The 16867-nt window shown below is 42.4% G+C and overlaps 1 protein-coding gene across 1 annotated transcript in view; it reads right to left on the bottom strand.

Annotated features, from left to right (window-relative positions):
- Positions 1 to 16867, bottom strand: part of LOC149170475 (uncharacterized) — a 169995-nt gene that overhangs the window by 127755 nt on the left and 25373 nt on the right. The window contains exons 2-3 of the mRNA XM_089423910.1: positions 16548 to 16629; positions 16291 to 16394 (exon numbers count right to left, since the gene is read on the bottom strand). Coding sequence (XP_089280036.1) covers positions 16291 to 16394; positions 16548 to 16629 — 186 coding nt within the window. The remainder of the gene's footprint in view (positions 1 to 16290; positions 16395 to 16547; positions 16630 to 16867) is intronic.

The raw sequence follows: 16867 nt of genomic DNA, 5'->3' as shown, positions 1-16867 counted from the left end.
AGCCAGAGTTAATCTTAACCGTTGATTAGGGACTTAATCTCGGCCGTTGAATTGTCAACGAGAAAAGTATAAGAGGAGGCTTGAGGGTCACTTGGAGAATACATCGAGTTGATCAAGATTTTGACTTTCTAGGGCTAGGTTTGCTCAGGAAGTCAAGAGAGTGATCAGAGTTGCAGTTGAGGGGCAGTGAATATAGAAGCAGAGAAGCAGAGATAGTACAAGGAGGATCAGCGCAGTAGACGAGAGTGAGGGACGCAGAACCAGCCACGGGTTCACGCAGAGCCATCTAGGGCTCACGCAGAGGCAGCTAGGAGTTGTGCAGTGCCTCAAAGGGTCGGTGTGGGTGACGCAAAGGGCTAAAGGGCTGGCGCAGGCCAAGCCAGAGTGATGTTGGGCAAACGTTGGACCAGAAAGGGTTAACGCTATCCCTAGAGGCTGACGTTGGGATTTCGTGGGGCGGATTGGGGCTGTGAAGCTGCCGGAGTGATTATTCGGGGTTTCAACGGGAACATCTGTCTCCGACTAAGAGGTACTACTACCGAGATTATTCTCTGTTGGGTGAGTCGGTTTTGGCACCTAGATTGTATTCAAAAACTACATAATAATAAAACCCTCAGATAGCTGCCGCATTGGGTTTTTCCGAGGACATTGGTCCAAAAACAACGATGTCACTTGTGTGCTTGTTTTGTTTCCTTCAGTTGATGATCTGTAATGTGTTGAACATGTACTTGTATTTATTTCCAGTATTTACATGGTAAATAGCTTGTTAATTAACAGAACAAGTAGGTAGGAATAAATCAATAAAGTACATGAAGGGTTTCTAACAGTTACACTTAGAAATTCCAACATGGTATCAAAATGTCGCTGCAGATCACAGGAGAACTGAGGACATCAGCCAAGCAGAACAGCGGCAACAGAAAACAGTTGTCCCAAGTGACAGAAGTTGTTCCTAGCAGAGTAGCAGCAAGGAGGGGGTGACGCAGTGCCTACGTCAACAAGATTGAGCCAGGAAGAGGCTAGCGCAGAGACTGAGGAGGGCAGAAAAGGCTCACGCAGAGACCGGGAGGATTGACGCAGTTGGCTAGGGGATCATTTCAGCTAGTGCCTAATTGCGCAGAGCCTAGGAGCTCTAACCTTCAGTTTGTTGGCGTTTAGGAGGCTATGGGTAAGTTCCAGAGTGGAGCTGGTAGGGTACTGTAGTCAAAACAATACCTAACAGGGCAAGGCCAAGGAGGAGGGAGTTACTACCGAGGATTTCTAGCCGAGAAATCCGGATCAGTGGTGCAGCTGCACTAATGATCGGAGTGGGGGTATCTCGACATTGGCAGAAGGGTTTCCAGGAGGGAAATCGAGGCTATGAGGGAGTCACACCAAGAACTTCCAGGAGGGAAGTAGAGGAGCAGCGAGATGGCAGTGAACGAGGTAAGAGACCAGGACAGACTGGACGGAGCCTCAAACTTCGTAGTCTGGAAGGCCAGAATCTTATCCATTCTAGACAGAAATCGTGTCAAGCACTTCGCCTTGAGGATGATAGCAATCCTCGTTGACCTAGTTGATAACGACAAGTACGAGGAGGCAATGGCGAGGGCCAAGAGCATCATTCTTGATGGGGTCAAGGACCATGTTCTTGATGGGGTCAAGGACCATATAGTACCACATATTGCCGAAAAGGACACGACAAATGAGATGTGTCAGGCCTTAAAGAAATTGTACCAGCATACTTCTGTGCAGAGAAGGATGTTACTAGAAAATCAGTTGCGGTCATACCAGATGCACAAGGGAGCATAGATCGACCCCTTCCTCGGTCGATTGAAGGAGATCCGGGATCAGCTGATTTCCATAGGAGCCACGCCGAATCAAGAATTGATGGTGAGAATAGCCCTAAACGTAGTCTCAGAACACTGGGAGGTGTTTGTCCAAAGCATACTGGGTAGGGCAACGCTTCCAAATTGGGAGGAAATGTGGGCGACTCTTCCCCAAGAAGAGATCAAAAGACTGAGCAAGGCGGGAAGCAGCGGCAAGGGGATCAGAATCAAGAAGGAGGAGGAGGTAGATGCTTCCCTAGCATCTGACGGAAAGCAGGAGAAACAGAAGAAGGACCTCTCCAAGGTCAAATGCTTCCACTGTGGGAGCTGGGTCATTATGCGACCCAGTGTCCAAGGAAGAAGAGCAAGGAAGAGGCCTCTGAGACCAATGTTGCCCCAGTGAGGGCAGAGAAGGAAGTGGAGACAGACGATGACTGTGCCATGAGTGCACACACACCACTTGAGCGGAAGTGGGGAGACATCGAGCTGTAGTCAGATGGACTACAGGCGATGAGGGGCAGGATCCTCAAGGTACCCAGCCTCTTGGATTAGACCTTGCTACGGGAGCCCCGAAGAGGAGTAGCAGTACTGGCGGATGTCAGTAGAGACGGATGCGGATGGAGCGATAAAGGGAGCTACAGTGTAGGATTCCCAAGACAGCGCGAGGCAACAGTGCGAGAAGCACGGGAGTGTTGCACCAAGTGCAAGATGGCACAGAGAGGTGTGCAACAGTGCGAGATGCATGGAATAGTTGCAGCAATGCAGAGGTCAGAGAGGGAGCACTTGTCAGCGATAGAGGGAGCTTCAGCATCATGGGTGTCTCTAGCCTGACGGAGATGTCAGAGTTGGGAGATCAGTTACTTACTTCTTAGTAACTGAGTTGCAGTGCAGCAGTTAGCAGTGGCAGTGCTATGGGTAGCACGATGTAGCATGATGAGAGGGGTTGCAGTGTAGGTGCAGCAGTGGCAGTGGTAGGGCCATGGGCAGTAGCACGGATGCAGAGGGAGTTGCCAGATGCAACAGTGACAGTGGCAGGGCCATGGACAGCAACACGGATGCAGACGGAGTTGTCGTACAAATGCAAAGTGGCAGTGGCAGGGCCATAGGTAGGAGTAGATGATGCAGCAATGCAGAGGACGTTGGGCAGCAGGCCTAGCATCAGCACAGGGACCGATGCCGGATGATCAGAGTGATGCTCAGTGAGGAGTATTACTAGAGCATAGTCCTTGCTAAGAGGGAGTGTTGATTTGGGGTAGCATTAGATGTGCTCTAGCCACAAAAATTGGTGGAGAGGCTAAAGCACATGAGATCTCCAACACCCAGCAATGGTTTGGGCAAATTCTAAACAGTTTGGGAGATATTAAAATAATTAATATTTTTAATGGAATCCCTAAGTCTAAACTTAGGGAAAATAAAATATTAATGTGAATTAATATAAAATTGTGTTAGAAGGGTCCAAAAGTCATGGATCAAGCCAGAGTTAATCTTAGCCACTGATTAGGGACTAAATCTCGGCCGTTGAATTGTCAACGAGAAAAGTATAAGAGGAGGCTTGAGGGTCACTTGGAGAATACACCGAGTTGATCAAGATTTCGACTTTCTGCGGCTGGGTTTGCTGAGGAAGTCGAGAGAGTGATCAGAGTTGCTGCTAAGGGGCAGTGAATACAGAAGCAGAGATGCAAAGATAGTACCAGGAGGATCAACACAGTAGCCAAGAGTGAGGAACGCAGAACCAACCACGAGTTCACGCAGAGCCATACAGGAGCTGCGCAATGCCTCAGAGGGCCAGTGTGGGTGACGCAGAGGGCCAGAGGGCTAACGCAGTTCCTCCAGATGCTGACGCAAGCCAAGCCAGAGTGACGCTAGGAAAAGGTTGGACCAAAAAGGGCTGACGCTTGGGTTTCGTCGGACAGATTGGAGTTGTGAAGCTGTCGGAGTGATTATCTGGGGTTTCAGCTGGAACATCTATCTCCGACTTAGAGGTACTATTGTTGAGATTTTTCTCTGTTGGGTGAGCTGGTTTTGGCACCCAAATTGTATTCAGAAACTGCATAATAATAAAACCCTCAAATCGCTGCACCGTTTTCCTGCATTGGATTTTTCCGAGGACATTGGTCAAAAAACAATGGTGTCACTTGTGTGCTTGTTTTGTTTCCTTCAGTTGATGATCTGTAATAAGTTGAGCATGTACTTGTATTTATTTCCAGTATTTACATGGTAAATAACTTGTTAATTAATAGAACAAGTAGGTAGGAATAAATCAGTAAAGTAAATGAAGGGTTTTTAACAATTAGACTTAGAAATTCCAACACCAATGTCTCCTAAACTCCAAATGGGTTAAACAGGGATCCTATTAGGTGTTTTCTACTTTTAAAGGGGATAATATATTCAAGGTAAATCCTTCAAAAGGTGGTGGCATGTGACAGAAAGGTGAATGAAGTAGGAGGATGAGAAGGGGCAGCCCTAGGTCACATGTTGAGGTACAAGGGTAGCTAATAAGAGGGAAGCCCACAATTGGGTTTATAATGTATAGGAGGGAGCAATCGTGGTACATGAGATGCCCCAGTGTTAAAATTGGCAACTAGGGCCAAATTCCACCTTAGGACAGCTCATGTGATGGAGATGACTATTGCAATGGATTCCTCTTTTCGAGAGGTCCAATCTTGATATAAAGATCATCTCATTTTGACAAGCAGAAATGGAATTTTGAATTTATTCTCTCTCATGCACAAATTGTCAAGGTCGACCTCAATCAAATGTAGGCTCATGAAGCCCAACGAATGTGTCTCCTCACCCTCAATGAAGTGTATAAATAGGAGTGACCTCTCTCATTTGGACATCACTCATCTCATCACATATCTCTCTCTCTCCTCTCTTGATTGGTTCGTACAGCTTGGAGGCTTCTCTACTTCACACGTGTGAAAGAGGACGAATTTCAGGATTGTTTTTGGAGGCCAAAAATTCCAAGAAACAAGGTAGCGTTGACCAGCATTGACTTGGGTGACTTTGACTTGCGTTGACCTCATTCTAGTGGGCAAAATTCTGATTTCTGAAGGCCGCATTGATTGGCACAGTTTTCAAGGTGATTGGGACAGTTTGACAGAGTTGATTTCAGCATTGACTGCAGAATTTATAGCAAGGTTTTCTCTCTCCTTTGAATGGTTTGACCAATCTGGTTTCAGCTAACTTTGACTCTTTGGAAGGCTGAATTCTTCGGTTGTTGACTACGTTGCTTGAAGGACATTTTGGGGCTTCTTTGACCACCATTGACTTTCTAGTTAGCGCTACATTGACTATTGTTGACTGCTAATTTGGTAGGACTATTTTGGGCATGTAATTCTGATATTTGTACACTCTCTCTCTCTCTTTGCTGAACTATTGAAGAATAATAAGAAGATTTGATCAAAGGGTTTCCCCGCATTGGGGTTTGTCCCTGGCATCCGCCATATCTTGTGTCCTCTTGTCTTGGCTTGTCTTCTGCACATGTTGTTATGTTCTATTTGCATTTACTATCAATGTTTTTAAGTTAATGTGATTGCTACTAAATATAATAGAAAATTGTCATTGGGCTAATAAGGAACATTTAAGTAAATTTTGCTAAAGCATATAACATACCATTGTTATCTAAAATTAACATGGAATCAAAGCCCAGGTGAAGACAAATCCCAAACAAGAGTGAGGAAAAGCAATCACTAAGGGAAGTTGTTGGACAGAAACTTGGAACTAGTCCCAATGACGATTACATCTTACTTCAAATCCGAGGACAAGCTTAAGGACAAATCCGACTATCATGTACTGAAGATGTCTCTAGATTTGACTTTGGAAGAAAATGATGCCATGGACTATGTCAAAGGAAGAGTAGTGAAGCCTCCTTCAAATGCATCCGCAGTTGCACAAACGAAGTACAAGAAAGGACTATTTTGGGCATGTAATTCTGATATTTGTACACTCTCTCTTTACTGAACTATTGAAGAATAATAAGAAGATTTGATCAAAGGGTTTCCCCGCATTGGGGTTTGTCCCTGGCATCTGCCATATCTTGTGTCCTCTTGTCTTGGCTTGTCTTTTGCACATGTTGTTATGTTCTATTTGCATTTACTGTCAATGTGTTTAAGTTAATGTGATTGCCATTGGGCTAATAAGGAACATTGAAGTAAATTTTGCTAAAGCATAGAACATACCATTGTTCTCTAAAATTAACATGGAATCAGAGCCCAGGTGAAGACAAATCCCAAGCAAGAGTGAGGAAAAGCAATCACTAAGGGAAGTTGTTGGAAACTTGGAACTAGTCCCAATGACGATTACATCTTACTTCACATCTGAGGACAAGCTTAAGGACAAATCCGACTATCATGCACTGAAGATGTCTCTAGACTTGACTTTGGAAGAAAATGATGCCATGGACTATGTCAAAGGAAGAGTAGTGAAGCCTCCTTCAAATGCATCCGCAGTTGCACAATCGAAGTACAAGAAAGGTGAGGTTAAAGCTAAGAAAATTATTGTTGATTCTATTCACAAGACTTTGGTTGCCTATATTTCTGATTTGGAAACATCCAAGGAGATGTATGACAAGTTGGTTGGGATGTTCAAAGTAAATAATGCAAATCAAGTTCTCTTTCTCAAAAACAAGTTGAAAGACAACAAGATGGATAGAGGAGAATCCATCCAGTCCTACTTCATGAAGATTACCGAGATCAAGAATGATCTCTTATCTATTGGAGAAGTCATTGGTGATAGGGAGCTCACTCTTATTGCACTTGGAGGCCTTACAAGAGAATGGGATGTGTTCAATACTACCATCCTCAACAATGACACGATTTCGGGATTTGATGAATTGTTGGCTAGATGCACTCAAGAAGAAATAAGGATGATGGAAAGAGACAAGCCCTCAAATGGAAACAATCCCACAACCTTCTCCGCTCATTCTAAGAGGAAGAACAATGCTGGTCCAAGAAATCAAGGTCAAGGGTTCAAGCTTGGATTCAAAGAAGAAAGGAAAGGAAGATGCTTCAATTGTAACAGGTTTGGCCACTTCCCTAGAGAGTGTCCTCACAAGAAGGATACTCCAAGAGATAATGATAACAATAACAGCAACTTCAAGGGCAATGGCAATCAAAGGAACAACGAGTTCAATAACAGAGGAAACAGGAATGCTCCCGCTGCTCGAAATGGAAATGGTAGTCCTCCCAAGAAGTTGAGAAACTCCAGGTATGAAGTTAATGTTGTAAAGTAAAAAGAATTTTATTTTATTTCTGCCCTCACCGCCACCTCTCCTCCGCATACATTGGATCATTAGTTGATTGATAGTGGTGCCTCATGGCACTTCACTAGATATAAAGAAGCTCTTTCAAACTTGGTTGAAAAGAAGACTAATATGGAGATTATACTTGGGGATAATGCCACTTATCCCGTGAAAGGTATTGGGATTGTTACTCTTCACTTAAATCAAGGTCAAACCCTCCACTTACAAGAAGTATTGTATGTACTTGATCTGAAAAAGAACTTGGCCTCTATTTCTACGATGGAGGATATAGGTTTCAAGGTGACATTCATTGATGGGAAGGTTCATGCTTGGCAAAGAAACCCAAGAGATGCATACACTCTTAGATTCAAGGTTGAAAGTCTCTATCAAGTTGGAGGAAGTCCATTGGGAGTAATGACTTGTGATACTTCTCTTCAATACGAATTATGGCACCGGAGATTTGCTCACCTTCATTTCAAAGCCTTACCTGATGTAAGGAAGATGGTCACAAGTATGCCCGAATTCAACTTAGATCATGAAGGTGTTTGTCAGGGTTGTGAAGCTGGAAAACATACAAGGGGACCATTCCCCTCAAGTGAAACTCAAACCACCAATATTCTTCAATTGGTCCATTTTGATCTACCAGGTATGTTGTCAGTGACATCTTTGGGTGGATATTTATACTATGTTATTTTTATGGATTCCTTCTCTCGCAAAACATGGATCTATTTCTTAAAGAAGAAGGATGAAGTGTTCAAATGGTTTCGCTCTTTCAAAGCATTTGTCGATAATCAAATAGGGAAAAAGATCAAAATATTGAGGACAAATAATGGGACCGAATATGAGTCAAATGAATTCAATGACTATTGTAGAGAAGCTGGCATTAAGAGGGAGACCACTACTGCATATACTCCTGAACAAAATGGTGTTGTCGAAAGGAAGAATAGAACTATCATAGAAGCCACTCGTGCCATGCCTCATGACCAAGGTCTACCGAAGTTCTTATCGGGAGAAGCTGCCAACACCGCTATGTATGTTCAAAATAGATGCCCACATAAAGCATTGGACTTCAAGACACCCGAAGAAGTTTTCACCGGTAAGAAACCTGATGTGTCCCATTTTAGAATTTTTGGTTGTCCGTATATTTTCATGTGTCGAAAGAGAAAAGAAACAAACTAGATGCATCTGGGAAGAAAGGAACATTTGTGGGCTACAGTGAAACTTCAAAGGTATATAGAATATATGTTCCTGGTCAAAGGGAAGTGGACTAAGTCATGATGTCACTTTCGATGAAGATTTTTCCTTTAGGAAAGTCTGAGATCTTCCTATCCCTAGGAAGGACAATGATGATGATGATGCAGGAAAGCAAGATGAACCTCCGACTAATGACCCGATGCCCAATGTTGAAGGTTCGATGGATCCCATTGATCCACCTCCTAGTGAACCCTCTACTTCAAGAAAAAGACCTTTGTGGCTCAAAGATACTCTTGAAGATGCTGAGAAACATATTGCACCAAGGGGGACATTTCGTGAAAGCAAGAAGCTGAACAGGTACCAAGGGTACTTAGCTGCCATGAGTACCATTGTACAATCTGAGCCTTGTACATTCAAAGAAGTTGTGAAACACCAAGTTTGGAAGGATGCAATGAACGAAGAGTATGAGTCGATCATGAAGAATGATGTCTGGGATGTGGTTCCTAGACCCAAGGATAAGTCAGTGGTCACTTCAAAATGGCTCTACAAGATCAAACATGGAGTTGATGGGAGTGCTGAAAAGTTCAAGGCCAGATTTGTTGCTCGAGGCTTCTCTCAAAAGGAAGGAGTAGACTACGATGAGATATTTGCACCGGTTGCCCGATATACCACCATCCATTCGATCATAGCCCTTGTTGCCTCGCAAGGATGGAACCTACACCAAATGGATGTCAAAACTTCCTTCTTGCATGGTTCGCTTAAGGAGGAAGTCTATGTAGAACAACCCGAGGGGTTCGAAGTCCAAGATCAAAAGACACATGTATGCAGGTTGAGGAAAGCCCTCTATGGGTTGAAGCAAGCCCCCAAGGCTTGGTATGAAGGGATTGATAGTTATCTTATGAAGTTGGGATTTATAATAAGTGACGCTGACTCGAACCTATACTTCAAGGTTGAAAAGGACAAGCCTCTCATTCTAGTCCTTTATGTGGATGATCTCGCCTCTCATACTGGTCCTTTATGTGGATGATCTCTTTCTAACAAGTATGACCCTCTCATTCATCAATGCAAGAGGGAGTTGGCTTTCGAGTTCTAGATGAAGGACCTACGACTGATGCACTATTTCCTAAGGCTGGAGGTCTGGCAAAAGCCAAGTGAGATTTTCCTTTCTCAAGGAAAATACAGTGTGAAGCTACTTAAGAGATGTGTGATGGTGGACTGCAAGTCCGTATCTACTCTGATGGAACTCAACTTTAAGAACTTATGTGGAAGTGCTACTAGGCCCGGATTAGCGAATCCTTCCGAGTATTGTCAACTTGTGGGGGCCCTGATGTCCTTGGTCAACTCCCGTCCTAACATATGCTTTGTTGTGAACACGTTGAGTCAATTTATGGTCAAACCTCATCACATTCATTAGATTGCTGCTAAGAATCTCTTGAGATATCTTCGGGGCACAATCCACTATGAACTGAGATACACTATTGGGAACTTGAGACTACATGGATATTCAGATGTTGACTGGGCTGGTAGTGTGGTGGATCGTAAGAGCACGTCTAGGTGTTGCTTCTCTTTGGGGTCTGCCTCTATACCTTGGATGAGCAGGAAGCAAAAATCAGTTGCTTTAAGCACCGCCGAGGCCGAATACATTGTTGTGAGTATGGCATGTTGTGAAGTTGTTTGGTTGAGGAAGCTCTTCAGTGAGCTATGTGAGCAAGTGTTGGATACCACCGTGATCTTCTACGAAAACCAGAGTGGGTTTCGCCTATCAGAGCATCCCGTGTTCCACGACCGCTGCAACCACATTGATATCGGGTACCACTTTATCCGAAATCCGGGATAAGGCTCCAACATATTAGAACAGATGAGCAAATCGCAAACATTCTCACAAAGCCTTTGGGGAAAGTCAAATTATTAACCTTCCGAGAGAGACTTGGAGTCATGGAACGACCCTCCTATGAGGGTCCTGTATGAGTTAGACACTGAGCTCTGGGAGCTCCTGGGGGCTTGGGGTACTTCATGGAGCTATGAGAGACCATAGAGTGAGTGGTTTACCTTCCCCTAGTGGTGTGCTAGATACAGGGTGAGTGGTTCACCTTCCCCTGTGATACCCCATGATGGTTGACATGTGTGTAGGGTAAGTGGTTCACCTTCCCCTACAATTGACATATGCATAGGATGAGTGGTTCACCTTCTCCTATGGCATATGAGCAAGATGAGTGGTTCACCTTCTCCTGTTGATGCCCCAGCACACATCCTACCCATGGAGTCTGGGACTCATGGGAAGTACCTCTCATATGGCCAATGAGTTGGGAAAAGATGGTTAGGGACCATAGCACTACTGATGGACGCATCGTGTACTGTCGTACTCCCTATGACTAGGATGCATGGTGTTCAACAACTTGATGTGGGATCAAGGACTGATTTTTGTCAGTGAAGAGTGGTATGATCTTATGACTCACTCTCGATCACTTCTTCTTCATTATTACTTCATGGTTCAACACAGCAGAGCAGTGATGACAGAGATGCTACATGATGACAGGATCGCATGATGATGACAGGTGGATTGGCAGGTGGAATTCTACCTAGTTGAGAGGGAGTGTTAAAATTGGCAAATAGGGCCAAATTCCACCTTAGGACAACTCATATGATGGAGATGATTATTGCATTGGATTCCTCTTTTCGAGAGGTCCAATTTTGATATAAAGATCATCTCATTCTGACAAACAAAAGTGAAGTTTTGAATTTATTCTCTCTCATTCACAAATTGTCAAGGTCGGCCTCAGTTGTTGAAATTTCTAAGTTTAACCCATTAGAAATTATTCCTGCACTATCTGGTTTATTTCACCTAGTTGTTTTATTCTTTAACAAGCTATTTAACCATGTAAATAATGAAAATAAACATAAATGCAGTCTCAACCATCTACAGATCAACAATTGAAAATAACAGACAAACACACAAGGGACGCCGTTATTTTTGGACAAATGTCCCTGGAAAAACCCAATGCGGGAAAGCTGGTGCAGCTATTCTAAGGGTTATATTATTATGCAGTCTTTCTGAGTACAACTGAGTGCCTAACCAGCTCATCCGACAGAGAAAAATATACGGCAGCAATACCTCTATATTCGGAAACAGTGATTCAGAAAACCTGTCCCACGAAACCCTTTACGGCACAACTGAAGCTCAGCACTAGCCCTTCTGGCCTCTGCATCAACCCCAGGACCCTCTGCGTCAACCCTCTGAGGCACTGCGCAGCCTCTATGACCCTCTGCATCACTCTAGCAGCCTCTGCGTGGATGACGCAGTCCCTCTGGCCTCTGCGCTGTCTCTGTTGGTCTCTGCATAGCCTGGACTGGTTGTTGCTCTCGCTCTCTCAGCTTCTGTGCTGGTCTCCCAGCATTGTCCCTACCTCTCTGCCTCGTACTCACTGCCCCTCGTTGCTGATCACTGATTCAACTTTTCTTAGCAACCCCGCTCTAGAAAAATGAATGACTGATCACTCTGGTGTGTTCTCCAACTGATCCTCAAGCCTCCTCTTATACTTTTCTCGTTGGTCCTTCAACGGCCGAGATTAAATCTCTAATCAACGGCTAAGATTATATTTGGCTTGATCTGTGACTTTTGGAACCTTCTAACCCAATTTTATATTAATACCCATTAATATTTTATTTTTCCGAAGTTTAGACTTATGAACTCCATTAAAAATATTAATTATTTTAATATCTCCCAAACCGGGTACAATCTGTCCAAACCATTTCTAGGCCTTGGAGATCTCATGTGCTTTAGTCTCTTCACCAAATTTCATGGCCAGAGCACATCTGGTGCTACCCCAAATCAACATTAGTCAAATAAAGCCCAATAGATGGGTCTCCACACCCTCAACAAATTGTATAAATAGGGGTGACCTCTCTCCTCATTTGGACATCACTCGTCACATCACACATCTCTCTCTCCTCTCTTGATTGGTTTGTACAGCTTGGAGGTGGCCTTTCTCTTCTTCGCACGTGTGGCAAGAGGTCAAATTCTTTTGGGGCAGAACAAGTCGAATTTTAGGAAAACAGATCAGCATTTACCAGGGCTCATTTGAAGTCTGTTGACTTCGATTTTGAGGGCAGAATTTCGATCTTTGGAGGGCGCATTTATTGGCACAGATATCGAGGACACAGATATTGAGGAGTTTGGGACAAGTTTAACAAGGGTCGACTTCAGTGTTGACTTCAGATTTGACCGCAGAAATTACAGCAGTGTACTCTTTCTCCTTTGACTAGGTTTAACCGAACTGTTTTGGGCTAACTTTGACTCTCTTGGAAGGCCAAATTGGACTGTCAAGTAGAATTTTAGGAAAACAGACCAGCGTTAACCAAGGCTCATTTGACCTCTGTTGACTTCGATTTTGAGGGCAGAATTTTGATCTTTGGAGGCCGCATTTATTGGCACAAATATCGAGGAGTTTGGGACAGTTTGACCAGGGTTGACTTCAGTATTGACTTTAGATTTGACTGCAGAAATTATAGCAGTGTATTCTTTCTCTTTTGACTAGGTTTGACCAAACTGTTTTGGGCTAACTTTGACTCTCCTAGAAGGCCGAACTGGACTGTTGTTGACAAAACTGCTTGGAGGACATTTTGGTGTTGCTTTGACCAACGTTGACTTTCTGGTTAGGGCTGCAATTGACTATTGTTGACGGCTGATTTTGAAAGGACTGTTTTGGGCATGTAAATTTGATATTTGTACTCTCTCTCTCTCTCTCTGTTGAACTATTGAATAATAATAAGAAGATTTGATCAAAGGGTTTCCCCACATTAAGGTTTTTCCCTGGTATCTGCCAAATCTTGTGTCCTCTTGTCTTGGCTTGTCTTCTGCACATGTTTATTATGTTCTATTTGCATTTACTATCAATGTGTTTATGTTAATGTGATTGCTAATATTGGATATTGTCATTGGGCTGACAAGGAACATTGAAGTAAATTTTGCTAAGGCATAGAACATACCATTGTTATCTATTAACACTTTCCAACTAGATGGGTACTTAAAAAGGCTATCATAGAGGATATCTATATATTTTACATTCATGTCACTTGGATCTCAAACTCGATGAGCCTGGGCTTGAAAATGTCTTTCTACCTAGAGCACTTTTTGGAGTTGTGTGATGGCATGATCATTTGCCCCCCATATAAATGTAAAAATTGGATTCACTTACTTAGGATCCCTTTGGGACAGCTCCATGTCAATTCCCATTGACTTCAGATAGAGACAGATGACCATATACCATAATTTTATAGGATCTACCAGGTGTGGCACTGTCAAGAGTGGGAGACATAGATGTTAAGTCACAGGGTTCATCAAACTTCTAGATTGAGGTTCGAAATTTGGCGAACTACAAAGAAAAGATTAAATTCATATCAGTTCACCCATAGGTTCGTCCTAGTCTAACTTCATCGACCCGTTTCCACGTGTTGTTGTACAAGCAACCTATATGCATTCTCTCCATACCACAGGCCAAACCAATTCTAACCTTCGAACATCATCTCTACTGTGTAGCACTGTGTGAATTGCAGAACCAAGTGACTAGTGACTCACAACACATAGTGGATAGAAAATGGGCCATTTGGTGAAAAACCAAGTGAATGAGACCAAGCCACATCAGTCGTGCACCATAATAGAGGCATCTATGCCTTATGTCTCTATACGAGTGTTCCACCCAATCCTCCAGTTCAAAAGTCCGCAACATCTATTCATGTTCTAAAGAAAATGCTAGTCGATGAACTCATTTATTCAACAAGTCACATGTTGTTGCACCACAATTAGGATTATTTATAATTTTTTATATTTTTATAAGTGTATTATTTATTATATTTTATACTTTATATTATATGTTAAAAGTTTATTGCACATAATATTAGTATGAGTTAATAAGTTATATATAGTTAATAAAAAATGTTAATAAATTATAAAATATATTTTTTTCTCTACTATTATAAGCAATTAATAATATAAGTTAGTAAATTTTTTGTGTGTGTATTTAGATCTAATTATGAACCTTATTCGAACCTAATGACGAAATTTGAACTCAAGTAGAATTTTATTGTTGCCAAACCCGAATGTGAAACTAAACCATGTGACATCGCAGAGATGCACCTCATTTTTTGATGTCCCCTATACTATAAGATTAGAGGACATTATCACTGCCTGTATAGGGACTCAGGAGGTTCCCTCTCCACTTTCTTTCAGCACCAGAATCAGAGATGCTTAGTCCTCTTCATTAGGGATATTTTCAACCACAAATCTCAACTATTGCACGGCATGTCCTGCCCAAGGAAGACCATCCCAATTACCTCATACTTCCCTATTGATCTGTCAACTCGTAGCAACAAATGGCAGGTAGAGTTCCAAAGCGCACCAAATGGCATGATGGTGAGACCCCCAGTTTCTCCTTAACCTCCCCCTTGTGAAAACCACCCGATATTATTGAGGCCACTTCAGAGGTGTGGATACATACATCAAGTGACACATCCTCAGAGCATTAGAGAGATCAGCTCTGGGTGAATCCAAAGTAGAACACACCTCGCTTGTTAGACAACCTCCCAGATCTAGAGGAGCAACTAGAGATCGATTTGGAGTGTCCTTCTTCTGACCTCGAATGTTAGGAGAACCCCTTGCCTTACATTCCCATTGGATAGTGCAACCAGGCTCCTTGGTGGTTCCAGAAAACTCCAACAGCAAGTCAGTGCCCAATTCACCCGCCTCACCCTCATCCATCAAAATAATGAGACCTTGACAGCATCGGTTCCATCATCCGATCTCCCTCTCGCACTCTCTCTCTCTCTTGACAGGTTATGGGGTTAGGTTTCCCACCTTTCCAATCTTGGACAAACTCATTTAGTGTTTTGCATCGCAGTACCTTTGTCAGAGTTTTATACATATGTTCTGATGTTATACTTATGTAAGTTTCTTTCTTTGTATTATTTTCACCATTTTCTAGGAGTTGTGCTAGCACTCCCACATTGTATTCACACTGGCTGTACTCTTCAGTGTCATTGACCTACTTTTGTGGTCATTTATCAGGCATTAATAGAATTGTATCATCTATGAGTTGATATTCATGTGTGAATTTGATTGACAAATATGGAGTATCATCTTATTCCTGTTTCACTACTAACGACAAACCTGATGTCTCATCCACTATCGTACATGGCCATATATTTTCAAATTTATTTGGCACATTCAATAATCAAAGATACAGTGAACTGCATAACCATTTCTTATATCTTTGAATTCTATTATTTTGTAATGTTTTATGTTCCCCATTCATTGTCATGCATGCTGATATTTGAGGGTATCCAACCCCTTCCCCCACCACTCCTCTTCCCCCTATCCACAATCCTTGTCCAAACTTGAAAGGCACTATAACGGACAGCATATAAACAAATCAGGTTACATAAAATAAGACCAGTTTATGGAACTCAGAGAATAAGATTTTTGACACATGCCTGCGACTAAGTCTAATTCCATATGAAACCATAAGTATAAACATAACCCTCGTTACTATTTCAAAATGTGTCTGCCCCTCTAAACATTTAAAAGCCTTTCAAATGAAAGGGATTCCCTTTACACAAGCTTGTAAGCCAAGAGATGATTATGTCTGCAAACTGAACCAACCAATTGGTTCTATATCCAAGTTCTAGCACAGTGCCTAGAGAACATGCATTGGAATTTTCCAAGAAAACACCCTCTCAACTCTCAGTAATTTGGAAGCCCTTGTAAATAGTGACATTCATAATTTCCTGTGATAACCTTGAAAGGAAAATTTTAACTTCAATGCAAAGTGCAAGGACAATGATAATAAATTTTAAGCAACAAAGGCTTATTTAATAGAAGTACAGCTGTTATGGCCATTCCGAATTTTGTGCATGCCAAGTAAGTACATACTGTATGACTGAAATTTTAACTTCTAATTTTACAAAAAGAACCTTACTAAAATAGTCAATTGTCAACATGGTAATCAGATCATATTACCTTACATTACAAAACTAAACCAGAGATCTTGACCTCACCTGTTTCCATGGCAGTATATAACACAAGGAAGTGATGTGCCTTCTGGGAGAGACGATGGAAGATAGTGACTACATTGCAAGACATGGCCCCGGTCATTTCTGATCTGTAGATAACAAGAAAAAAAAACAGCCTGTGTAATATAGGAGAGAACAACTTCTGATTTAAAAAGCAAAAATGTTACTCGTTCCACAGTAATGAAGATAAGGTGCTGTTTAAGTGAGGAAAATAAAACAGAACTTGCTTCCATCAGACTTGCCTCCAAATCCTGTCTACAGTACTTCCTCCCTGCAAGAGTAAATTCCTTCTCCCAAAGGTACTGATCTGGATTGTATTCTGCCCTGAAATAGCAAATCTTGGACAAAATAATTACTAAGCCATTTCCAATTCCCAGGACAAACAAGAATTCTTCTAGCTACTGATAAATTGCACTAATACCCCGAATTCTTAACTTTATAGAATGAACATATTCTGTGTAACTGACAAGAATAGAATCATAATAAGTCTCAATAAGAAGGAAGATGAAAACAGTGGAGCAATGGCACACATACACATCATACAGGCCATTGTGAAAACAGC

Source organism: Pinus tabuliformis, chromosome 4_2, assembly GCF_031772625.1.
Source record: "Pinus tabuliformis cultivar Carrire ecotype Pingquan chromosome 4_2, CPIR1, whole genome shotgun sequence".
Classification (NCBI taxonomy): domain Eukaryota; kingdom Viridiplantae; phylum Streptophyta; class Pinopsida; order Pinales; family Pinaceae; genus Pinus; species Pinus tabuliformis.
The sequence above is the reverse complement of the archived record's forward strand: the minus strand, read 5'-3'. Positions and strand labels throughout refer to the sequence as shown.